General features: G+C 40.8%; 1 protein-coding gene across 2 annotated transcripts in view; it reads right to left on the bottom strand.

Annotated features, from left to right (window-relative positions):
- The window catches only part of IGF1R (insulin like growth factor 1 receptor), a 199,523-nt gene that overhangs the window by 151,404 nt on the left and 35,552 nt on the right, over nt 1-12,567 (bottom strand). For both annotated transcript variants that reach the window (XM_064456157.1, XM_064456156.1), the window contains exon 2: nt 11,052-11,597. In XM_064456157.1, the coding sequence (XP_064312227.1) occupies nt 11,052-11,597 (546 nt within the window). The remainder of the gene's footprint in view (nt 1-11,051; nt 11,598-12,567) is intronic.

The raw sequence follows: 12,567 nt of genomic DNA, 5'->3' as shown, positions 1-12,567 counted from the left end.
CCAGACAGCACCCTTGCATACAGGTCAGATCATGCAGCCCGCTCAGCAGATGCAGAAAAGCAAACATTTTTGCTTCTTGCTATACTATTTCATTGAAGTAACCTTATTACAGATACTGTTTATTAAGCATGCTTAATGTAAACAAATTACATCTCTTGGAGGATCTGCACAGAGCTTTGCACCATTTATGGTGACTGGTAAGCCTTGTGTTGTTCAATAACATTTCCTCCTCCTCCCTCACCCCAGGCCAGCTACCATTTTAATAAATATTTAGTAAGCAGACAAGAAAAGCAAGAAAGCTTCACAGATTAAAGCCTTCAGGTACTGCATGCATGATGTTGAATTTATCTAACTGGGAAGCACATGGACACTGATCCAGAGCCCTAACAGGACACCACAGGTACAGCACACAGATCTGAGTACAATTAAAACAGTGCCATGCTACAGCAATGCCAGTTCGCAGAGCAAAATGTTCCTTTCAGACCAGGCAGCCCAGTTCTCAAGTCACAAGAAGCTAGAGGCTGGGACCTGCAATCACCAGATTTCAGTGGTCTACCACTCTCACCAGGCACTGCCATACTGAAAGCTTTCCACTGCACTCCCCACTCCTAAAACACCCTCTCACTCTCTCTTACCTACATTTCACTTTTCTCCTAAAAAGATCATCAGCCATGTGCAGACAATTCTAAGCATACCAAGAAGTTTCCTAAGGGTAGAAAAGAATAAAACCTTTGCCTAGGAAGAACATTAATTTTTCCATCTGTACGATATATTCCAATTACTTATATTCTCCTGTAAACAACTTGATCCTAAACCAGCCCTTGAATTTAAAAAACTCTTTACAGCTGGCTTGCTGGAAGGGGTATTTGTTTTCCCTGCCGCGGCTCTCCGTTTTCTGCAGCAAGGTATTACTGATTATTTTAATTTCTCTTCTGCAGAGGAGAAATGGATGTACATAGACAAACAACTGCAGTGAGTGTGAGTAGAAAAGGAAGAACGCTTCATCTCTCAATTAGGGATTTGCATACTGGGTTTTATCTGTAACACCCACTGCAGTATTTTATCTGAGACTCTCAGATCACAAAAGACAGAGCAGACAGTGACTCACTGCAATTTCGGTTCTGCATGTAGTGTTTCATATGGACCAGTCAATTCCGATTCTGCCAAACAGCCTTCATCAAGCACTTAAAAAGTAAAGCATCTTCTCTCAGAGAGAGCTCCTATTCATGGGCTGCCTTCATGAGGAAAGCTCCAGAGATGGAAGGGAATTTAGTCAATGCTTCCCCTTTGTGTTGTAATGATTTAAGATTCAATTAATACTACATGGGGAGGCACTAATTCTGAAACACCTGCCTTAGTGATAACCGGATTAAGACCTCCAAACTTGCTCCACTCCAAACAGCAACAGCCTGCCAAATGACAGCAGTTGTCAATATCAACCAACTGGGGCTGGGTTTTCGTTAAATCCTAGACCACTCTTTAAAGAGGATTCCCCACAAAACAGGAGGGGAGGATTAAAAAAAATTTTTTAAAAAAAATCACTTGACAGCTCTGAATTTGTTTAGGCAGAAGTCACAGCTCCTCCTCTGCACGCTTTGAAGGCTGCAGACTGGCAACGCTCCTATCAGATCCTTTCAAATCCCTTGAAGGGAAGAGATAACGCCAAATAAAGGGTAACACCACCCACAGAGACAGAGCTACTCTCGCTAATCAATACCCTGCGCACACTAGGGAGAACGGCTTGAAGATAGATTTTGGGGCAAAAGGCTGGGCAGGGTAGGGGAAGAAGAGCTGAGCAGCCGGCTTCATCGTGAGAAGAGCCAACAGGTTTGGGGTTTGGTGTCCCATCCCCATCCTGTCCCCTCCCCCAGCAGAGGTTTCTTTGGATCAGTTTGGGTAGTGTGAAGCTTCCCGGATGAACACAAAGTGCCTCAAAATTAAGACCATGCTTGTCTGAAATCTAGAGAGAGATCTTTAGACGGGTGTGCCAGCCCAGTAATTAACAAAGCAAAAGACTTTCCTGCCTTTTTAATGCCACAGAAACTATTTCAACCACAGAACAAGGAGCTGATTTTTTTTTACCTTTACCCCCCTTCATCACACTTGCATATCGTGACCTATTCGAACCACACTTAAAAGCTCAATCCAAGTGCTCAGTGATACATAACTTCCATTTTAGTGAAACAATCCATCTGCTCCATGTGACTCAGAGCCTGCTTTAAGAATGCAATACTGTTTAGGCCAACGGTTGCACCGCACAAAGTGTTTTGTTCACATGCATTCCTTTGGGATGACAGAGCCTATCCATGGCCCGTAACGGTTGGGGCCTGTGGTTTTTTTCCCCTCATCCGCTGAATGCTGCAGTGACTAAGCTGACAAAAATTCCCAGCCAATTATAAACCCACTTAAAGAGACAGGCAATCCCCCTGCAACCTTCTCTTGCCATCCTATACGGGAAGTTTCTATACATAGAAAAACATCTCCTCCTCCCAAGGCCTGCATTGATATAAAAGACTTTCTCTGCGCGCTCAACACTTCAAACATGCTTCCTAAATGGCATCATTTCCCAAAACTATAACCTGTAATCACCCATATACATCCCTCACACATAAACCAGGAAGAAGAAAAAAAAAAAAGGGTGGGGAGGGGGGGAAACAGACCCCTCAATTGAGTTACTCTAGTAAAAAGTTAGAGAAACCGTTAATGGAGGGACGATGAGTATGCTGGGAAGAGATGAGTCTCAACAGCTACAGAGCACTGTTTATTAAGAAGGGAACAGTTAAGCATCTCTAAACCCACTATGTTGCAACAAGGAAAAAAAAATCAGGAAGGTCACACTGGTGTACAAACTAGAAGTCTGACCCACCTAAGAGCATAAGCTGAACTTTAACTACCAACAACGAGAACTTTGAGTTGCCTCTCAAATCCCTCTGAACATGCAAATCAGCAACCAAACTGCAAAACACACCAGCCTTTCCAAGAGGGGTCCTCAAGTCCCGTGCTGAATTCATTCTCCCCTAAGTTGTCAAGAGCTATACAAATGCATTTATTAATTAGCCAGGGCATACAGAACCATGCTTTGGGCAGGTAACTACAAGTTCACTTTGCCCAGCAAGAAACAGTAAACAAAAAAAGAAAAAAATTGAATGGCATATGGTTTCTAGCTTTAAAAACCCAGGTTATGGGCACCTCAGATCCTTACCATTTTATGGTGGACAAACTACTTGCTAATTCATTTTTAGCACTTGGCTGATAGCACATGCACATTCCATTCCAAACGCTGAAAACTTTGGTGGGGAGGGGGAGGAAGAGACGGTCAACAACTGAACCAGGCTGAGTTCACCTCAGAAGAAAAAGGCAATTCAACAATCTGTATTAACATACTATTATCCAAGCATCTTTTTAAATTACAAGTTAATTCTCAGAGCCATAACAGACTTGAGAAGGAAATCACACTATTAGTGGGAAGGAAGGCCAAACAAAGGCTGTTTCATCACTCTTTAACACTGAAAAACTTGTTTGCCACATGAAAACAATTATGAAAATGTTTAAGGACAATTCATTCCTACATTCATGTGTGTTTGGGGAAGGAAAAAAAAGGAAAATGGTGCCTACTATTCAAAATTTTTAGAGGGCATGATTCCTATCCAGGGTTGAACCCAAGTCTTACCTCTACTTCTTATGAAAAGTAGGCTGGCGAGCTCAGTGAGTTTGCTCACACACCCACCTCCAAACCTCCTTCAGCCCATTTCACCCAAATTCAATGGCAGATCAGTCATCACAAAAGACGTATTTCTATACAGTCCAAGAAAATGGACAGCTGGGTGGAGGACAGATCTTTTTACGGCCCCCACCAATTTAAAAAGACTGCGGCTCAAGTTCACCCCTTGTTAGATATCCATACAAGCATTAACTGTCAAAACAGAAATCCCCAGGAAAGCTGCAACCTGCTGCACGCCGGACTCTTTCCGTGGATAAGAGCCACAGACAGAGAACTGCGGAAAATGCTACGCCAGGCTGCATTTGCCTTGTCCCTGCCACATTTGCAAGACCACAGCAAAAACACAGCTTTCTTCTGGTTTTACACTTGACATTTCCCCTGTAACACTGTTAGCTATTCTCAGCTCCCAGTTGTTTTGCAAATTCATCACAAAATTGAAGTCTTACATTACATGTAATTAACTATCCAATGTAACTATCTATTCTATTAACACACATTTGTCTAATATATATCAACCAGCCATGGAAGTCCATGTTAAGCAGGTTAATCAAAGATTTGTTTCAAGTTTAGATGTATATTTAATTTCAGAGATTTAACGGGGTGCTACACAACAGGAAGGTAAAACTCTAAACAACGCATCATCCTCAGTCCTCAGTCTCCTCTAGGATGAAAGCAAGTCACTAAGAACAGCAGAAGGGTTGCAAGTAAAACCAAAAGCATTCTTTCCAATCGTAGCTAGTGCCAAATCATCAAATTTCTGAAACATCACCAACATAGAGTACCTTTGCAAATACCTTTAGGATGTTACTGAGGTTTTAAAGTATTTTTTTAAAAAGTTTGAAATAAAAAAGCAGTATCTTAGAAACCCTCTCTGAATGTGATTGTACCTATCACCTTCCTATCCCTTCTGCTCCACAGCCTCAGGCCCCTTGCCTATGAAGTCCATTCCCTTCTCCCATGAGCCTCCATATAATGAGAGGTTAGACCAGGACTTCAAGCACTACACGTTAAAAGATTGCGCACTGTATGCACGACAATCTAGTGATGCTTTTGTGCCTTCTTGTAAGAAGGACTGGCATTGTTTTTCCTTCCCACAGAGCATCAGAGAAACTGAACTGAGGAACACATGCAACCCATAAACACAGGGAATGACCATTTCCTATAAGCGATCTCCAATTATATTTTTATAGCTGTTTTTCTGACAGTGAAGCAGTTGCTTGGCATGAGACAATTCAAGTAAATCCATATTGTAGTAGCAGTAAAGATTACTCAGTATTTCAGTGTTTCATGAGACAAAAATCTGAAGCCATGAAAAGACAGGCAGAGTGTGGATCCAGAAGGGCTTTACATCCAGCCAGGCTTCAATGGTGGCACACTCTTGTTTAACTGAAGTATAAGATGCATTTACATAAAGCAGAAAAAACTCTGCCTCCACTTCCTAGCTTGAGCAAGTTTATTGTGGGGTTAACTTTAGAACTGCTAATCCTCATTTTTCTTAAATCAGAATGGTCTCTATGCAAAATAGTTTATATTACTCAGAATATATGGGCATATACATTCAACCACCCTGACTATCACTTACAAGGTATTGTACTTCCACTGAAATCATTGCAACACTTCCTGTATTATTCCGCACCACGTGGACTACCCCTCCCCATTATCAGAAACAATACCAAAATAAAGACACTTCTCCAATAGCATGGATGATCACCAGAATACGGTGACACATCACCCAGTGAACATAAAGACACCTCCGGACTAATACAGATAAAGCAAGTCCAAGGAAGTGTAAAATACAATGTTTTATAAGGAGAAAAGCATACGTGTGTGTGCGTGTGTGTACATATGAGTAGAAAAGACACAAGGTATTTTCAAAAACCCTAAGAACAGTTCTTTTTTTTTTTTTTATACGTTATTCCAGAAAGTGGGGAAAAGGTCTAAAATTTTAAAAGGTATGGGTTTTGTTTTGGTTTTTTTAACCTGTGGTAAAGTGTCATTGAAAGACCCAGTTAATTGTATCAAGTTTTTTAATACTGGAAAACAAAACTCCAAAATTTGAAGTCCTCTCAAAATACCACACATCTTTGTGCCAAAAGAAACTAGGAAGCCAAGATGAGTACTCAACATTAGCACTTAGTTTTTGGTGACTAGTGCAGGCTGCAAGATTTAAGATATTCTTCCCAGGTTACGGCATTTTGCAACAGAACAAAGCAAAATGGCAAGTATACATTTGTTTAATTTTAGCCCTTTTCTCAGAATATAAACCACTGCTATGGTAATTAACTGCAGATTGGCCTAAACTGCTCTGCGGCCATTCCAGCTTACTAATTAAATATGCTCTCACAGCCATAATAAAAATTCTTGGAAACCTCTGGCTGAAGAGCAGGCTTCTCAGGAGGGAAGCAGAAGTCAGGAAAAAACTCCAGTCAGAATGAAAACACTAACAGAATTTTAACATTCTCCAGATTTTTCTAACTCAGTGACACCAACTGCACCTTTTACAATTTTTTTTTGTCCACCCTTCTGTGTATTCCTTTCAGAAGATGTTTATTTGCTGGGGAGTTTGCAAACCAACCAAACAGACAACCAACCTGTCCATTTCAAAACACATTCAGGATTATACGATACTTCTTTTAACCCAACAAAGGCATTACACAGACTAGCTTCACTTAACATTAGACCACATCAAATCTGCTTGCTAAAAGAGTAAAACTTCTAAAGTGTGCTGTCCTCTGCTGATATACTCCATTTCTACTATATTTCAGGGTTTAAGGAAAAACAAACACACACACAAAAAAAAACCCAAACCCTTAAAATGAAGCAGCAAACAGACAAAAACCACATGCAGATGTAATTTAAAGCAAAATAAGTGCAATTTGATTTGGCACCTCTGGCTCCCAAATTCTTCCTCTCTCTCTTCATGTCTACATAGTTCATGTACGTTCAATATTTCGAAAGGACAGGGGAATACAGTGAATACTCCTCAGAGAGGGGAAAACAAGGAGAGAAGGGGCGGGGGGGAAAGTCCCAGCACATTGTATTCACCACTACTCTGCTGAATCAACAGGGAGCCGATTCCCAGATGGCGTACACTGGTAAGAACTGCACAAGTCAATGAAGCTATGTCAAACGATACCACTCAACTACATTATCTTTTGAGCTCCGTGTAAACAAACAGGAGCAGATTCCGAATATTTGTGAGAATACATCATGTTACTGTCTCCATATGTTTAAACATTTTAGTAGAAGGTACATATGGACCACTCTTCCCACTCACTGTCATTCTCTCCCTCCTGTTCCTCATTCCCCGCATACACCACATCTTTTCAGGCCACTGTCAAACCAATTCAAAAAGGAATAAGGATACATTTTCATTAAAAACATTTTGTGCTTAGCTGCCATCTGCTTCTTTATCAGCCTCCAAATCCTCACATGCCTTTTCCATGGTCTTCAGTTTCACACGTTCAGAAGCTGAAAGTTTTCTTCTGTTGTATTGTGAAGCACAGTCTACGTGAGCTATTGTTTTTCACAATTCGCCTCTTTTGAAACAAGCGCTTACTGCTTCGGGCCTTAATCCATGTTCCCTCTACAATGCCAATTTAAACCTTTTTTTTATGCCAGTGTCAAATCTAATCTTAAAGGTCCCTCGTGCACTTCAGATACTCACCTTCATGTGTTTTTATGGGAAGCACGGCTATTTCATCTCCTTCGTGCAGCACTATAATTTGCTCTCTCACACAGGGAGGACCCTTCCAGACTCTGCTCTTGTCCCCTCACACAGAAGCTGCAGTTGAAGCCACTACCCCTTCATAGCTGGTATTGACTCTGTCCTTCCCATAACCACACCCACACTCAGCTAATACCTGGCAGAGAGCATCTCCAACTTAACTGGGGAGTGGACGGAGAGCAGACAAATAATTAAGATGAAGTTAAAAACAAAAGAAAAAAACCACCCATACACCATAGATTTTATGTATGGATCGCTGCTAGTTTTGCTGTTACCCTCCCACATAAGCAGTCTGCCTAGTTCAATTTTTATGGCCGCAGCAAACAGAAGTGTCTCAGGAAGCATTAGCTGGGCTTGTTCGAAAAACGACACAAAGGTTATGGTAGACAAGGGATCCTAAACTTCCAGGCAGGCTTTCAAGGCTGTAATTTACATTTGGTTTATGAAGGCTTACAAAGGCCTAGTGACTAAGGCAGCAGACCTCAAAACTTAGTCATCAGCAAAAGGAATATAGAAAACAACTGAAGTTTTCTTTACAGTAGACCAATGGACAGGCAAAGCAAGTGTGTCATCAGACACTAGTCTTTCAAGGGGTACAGCAGAAACAGTTTTTCTGGTTCTCACATCAATCGCTGAGCAAGATGCAGGCAGCTTCCATAAACATTTCCAGCTGCCAGGGAAAAAAAAATAAAAAAACAAAGGCCGTAATCTTATTTGTATGTCTGGACGCTCAGTTTTTATCTTTTCCATCTCTACCTGTGCCCCAAAGCACAACCACTGATGCAAACAACTTCAGTACTCTCCTTTTATCTTGAGGGATTCTTCTATGCAGACCTGCAACCCAAGTGAAGCACAGCTGGCATTTGATATGCCAAAAGAAAAGTAGGTGCAAGTCAGAGATGATAGCATGCCAAACCCAACACAGCATGCTGCAGCTCCAAAGTGAGCAAACTCGTACGGCTGCTGCCTTGGGGCACTTGAAGGTAAAGGAACGTATACTACGCAGAAACCAGGGCAACAAAACTGGCAGACAAGCCGCTGACGCTTAAAAAAATTTTAAAAAAGTTTAAAAAGTTACAGCTTCTTTGTAGCTTGCTTCACTACAGAAATGTCAATGGATTATTCCAAGTCAAACACAGCATATCCTTCCCTCTCTCCTCCCTCCACCCTCAACATTGTTCCTGCCCAAGTTATATTGAAGGAAGCACAGGCTTCTTCCTCTGTTTGTGAGCAAGAAAAAGAAGGAAAAAAACAACTTCCACTCAACGACAAAACTAAACAGAAGCCAGGCTACTTAAAGTACTAAGTGTTCCCACACAACATTTACCCACCAACTTCAGATCTTTCAGCGTAAAACCTAAACAAGGACAAAAGAGATTGAATAGACACTCCTCCACAGATCCAGAGCGAAGAAAAATAAAAAGGCATAAAGGAACCCCGAGTGAGAGACAGCATTTTCAGTTTAACATTACTGTGACGCACAAGGAGAATGTCAAGGTTAAATTAGATACTACACTAGAAAAATATTCCCTGGAAAATAACACAGGTCTCATATCTCTACTGGTAGGAAAAATGCAGATTGAAACACTCAGTAACTTAGAAGTCCTTGCTCCCATTCTTTTTCATGTCTTGTGTAATTTAGTATTGCAAGAGTCCTCTCCAGATCAGGAGTTCATTGCCGAAGCATCCACACAAACTAGGCGAGAGAAAAAGCTTCCTTTTGAACAACTGCACATTTATACCTTCCTTGTTTTTCTTCAGAACAGGAGTACTTTTGGGTTGGGTTGTTTTGGTTTTGCTTTTTTTTTTAATGAATGGCTGGCAAATTTGAAGTCCTATTCCTCAAAGTCAGTGGCTTATCACAACAGATTAAATAGGTCCAAGTTTCTCACTCTTTTTATTGATTAGAACTTGATCATTTCTGTATGTGCTCTGCACAGTAAGGTACCCTAAACCTACAGTGTTTTTCCAAGTTTAATGCTCTTAACAAGCTTTTCAAGGCTCTTTTCCAATACTGGCTTTCTTCTTCACAATCTTGCACGAAAGGAAGATGAAAACATTTAGGAAAAGAAAAACATTATCTACACCTTTGCCTTAAAAGTGCTGCCATCACAGTATAACCATGACCTCATTTTATTTAAACTGATCTCTTCTCATGTGCATTTGGGTTTCAAATTATTTTAACATTCCCCTAGAAGTCAACAGGCTTTTATTGCACATTACTTTTGTCTATTCCAAATAGCCAGAGCACACAAAAGAAAGCAAGTAAGTTGTTATATCTCATTAAATACACTCTAGTTACATCCATTCAAACCACTAAAGGCAATGAGGTTGCACAGAAATCACTTAGGTCACCCTCTGTAGACAACGAAGTTACACTCTTTTAATGAAGACATAAATTTGTCCTGCAGAAGCCTAACGACTCATAGCAACACATGGTAAGAAAACGAGGCAGCTCACTTCCCTCACCTTGGACAAACCACAGAGTGTCCCAGTAACAGGCTGGGGGAGTTCTTTACTTTGTTTAAAAACAAAGTAAACTCTTTCCTCTGAGAATTATTGATAAAAGCATAGCCCTACAAAAGCCTTTTTTCAGAGGTATTTTTGGCATGTGTTGACTGAAACGGCCCTACAAGGTACTTCGATTTCAGTTCTAACTGAACACAAGGACTTCACAAGCAACTGATGAAGCACTTCAGAAAAAACTGTGTCCCCAAACGAAGGTCACCTGAACACAGCCCTGTTTCTCTTTTTCCTCACACTGTCATGCTTCCTATCATTATTGTAGCTTTGGTCAAGACTGCAAGTGCAATTTAGGAACTGTTCCTCCCCCAGTGATGACTGCTTGTAATTAAGCCCTACTGATACTGCAGGGCTCAGCTTTCGTAAAGTTACAGGATGAACTCAAAAAGCCTGCTATGTAATCATGTTATTTGAGTAAACTATGTATTTGTTTACTCTATTTTTAAGAAGTGAGAAGAGATCAGGTTTTGTTTTTGCTAATACTTGCTATCAGAAAGACATAAACCCCGTCATGCCAGAGAACAACAAAACAGGCAAGGATAATTTCACCTAGTCAAGGTATCCATTAACTCCTTGACACTACGAACTGTACCATGAAAACTGATTTCAGTAAGAAAGTTCTTATGTACAGAATTTACCATTACAGGGTTTTGCTTCAGTACAGCGATGACTCTGGCACACACGTAATGTCACTTTGGCAATGAGGAGGAGATGGCATTTGACAGCCACCTCCTGCTGAAGTCCTCAAGGCAGGTAAAACTGGTTCCGGCTTTAAATCTACACTTACTTTGCATCTCTTCCATGGAGAAGTAACCCAGAAAGTTTGTGGGTTTCTGCTGTTGGGGTTTTGTGTTGTTGTTAGTTTGGTTTTGGTTTTCTGTTTTCTTTTAAAATCAAGTAAGATGAACCTTTACTGGTTGGGGAGGAATCTGTTTGTGTGGTAGCTGGATAACTCGTTACTTGGACTACACACAACTAGAATATAAGTTTAAGTTGATAAAAAGCTTAAAACAAAACCACAAAATTAAACCTTTACTTCAGAAAGAGGTAACAAAAGCACACAATCTACTCAGGTCTTACTTTTCTGGCAGTGATTGGTGGTCCAGCAGCGGTAGTTGTACTCATTGTTAATAGATGTCTTCTCACACAATGGCTTCTCTTCCATTGTTCCTGGACACAAGTCCCCACATTCCTTTGGAGGTTTATTCCCAACGATGTAGTTATTGGACACTGCATCTAGGATGAGAGACCAGTCCACTGTAGAGAGGTAACACAGGTCAGAGTTCTTCTCAATCCGTATGGCCCCGCGGGTTATGTTCCTCAAGTTGTGAAGCCCGATCTCTTTAAGATTTGTCATTTCAAAGATAACCAAGGCATAGTTGTAGAATAGGTTCCTCCCACGAATGACTGTGAGGTTGGGGAAGAGATCACTGAGGCTTTCCAAGCCTGCCACACGGAACAGCAGCAAATAGTCAGTTATGACAGTGAGCTTTGGGAAGCGGAAGTTGCGGTAATCCTCTGCTTTAGAGATGAGCAGAATTTGAAGGAAACCCTCAATTACCGTACAGTTCTCCAGGCGTTTCAGCTCATGGATATCATTGCGAATGTCAACATTTGGCCCGCAAACTGAAAATGTAAAAAGAGAAAGGAAAGTTAGTAAATAAGGCATTTTTAAGCCTTTTGAAATTGGAATGCAAGTAGGATATTCTGATGGCCGTAAAATTTTTAACTTAATTAGGTTGCAGTGTTAAAATAGGAAACGAGCACTTGACTTACACCTACACTGAATATTCACCTCATTCAACCTACCACTGTAAAAACTACCAAGATCAGCACAGAGGTGGAAGCTAGCTATATTCTGCAGGAGACAGAGAAATGTTGTTTTATTATTGCTGTTGAAAAAAGCTGCATTAGATTGAAGAACATAAAGATAAACCGAATGCATCTGCACACTCTGCTTCAAATTACATCATGACGTGTGACCGGACCAGGGATTCAGCCACATGACTCCAAACAAGTTAGGTCACATAGAGTGATCCACTGGTCATTATGTTACTAATTCATGCTCCACCACCACCACCCTAAGATACATGCACATGAAGGGGAACACTTGCCAGAAAATTACAACTTATTCCTCAAATCACCCCTTCTTCCCAGGGTTAGAAGCCAAACTAGCCCTAACTCTTGAACGCTAGTCTTGCAACACATCAGCAACACCACAAAATCCATGGAAAGCTGCTCAGCACTTCCTGCACTGTGGCTGAGGAAAAAAGAAAGTGCTTGGACTTGTAGCTAATGCACTGGATTCCTGTTTATATGTTCCAGTGAACCAAGTTTCACTGATTTTGGCACCTAAATACAAAAAAGTTTCTTCTGTTACAAGAAACACAGGATAAATTTATTTACAAGAACACACGGCATCACAGTGAGGAATTTCCCTTGAAAACAGCAGACTGAACTCAATGCACTCTCAAGAAAAAAATGACCAAAAGGATTATTCCCTAATAAATCAATGTATTAGGTCTTTCCATGTTAGACACATACCACAATAAAGATTTTAAAGGGGCTGGAAGAAAAGTATACTAATAATGTAATA

Source organism: Phalacrocorax carbo, chromosome 7 (assembly GCF_963921805.1).
Source record: "Phalacrocorax carbo chromosome 7, bPhaCar2.1, whole genome shotgun sequence".
Classification (NCBI taxonomy): domain Eukaryota; kingdom Metazoa; phylum Chordata; class Aves; order Suliformes; family Phalacrocoracidae; genus Phalacrocorax; species Phalacrocorax carbo.
Note: the sequence above shows the minus strand (reverse complement) of the source record. Positions and strands in the feature narration are given on the sequence as shown.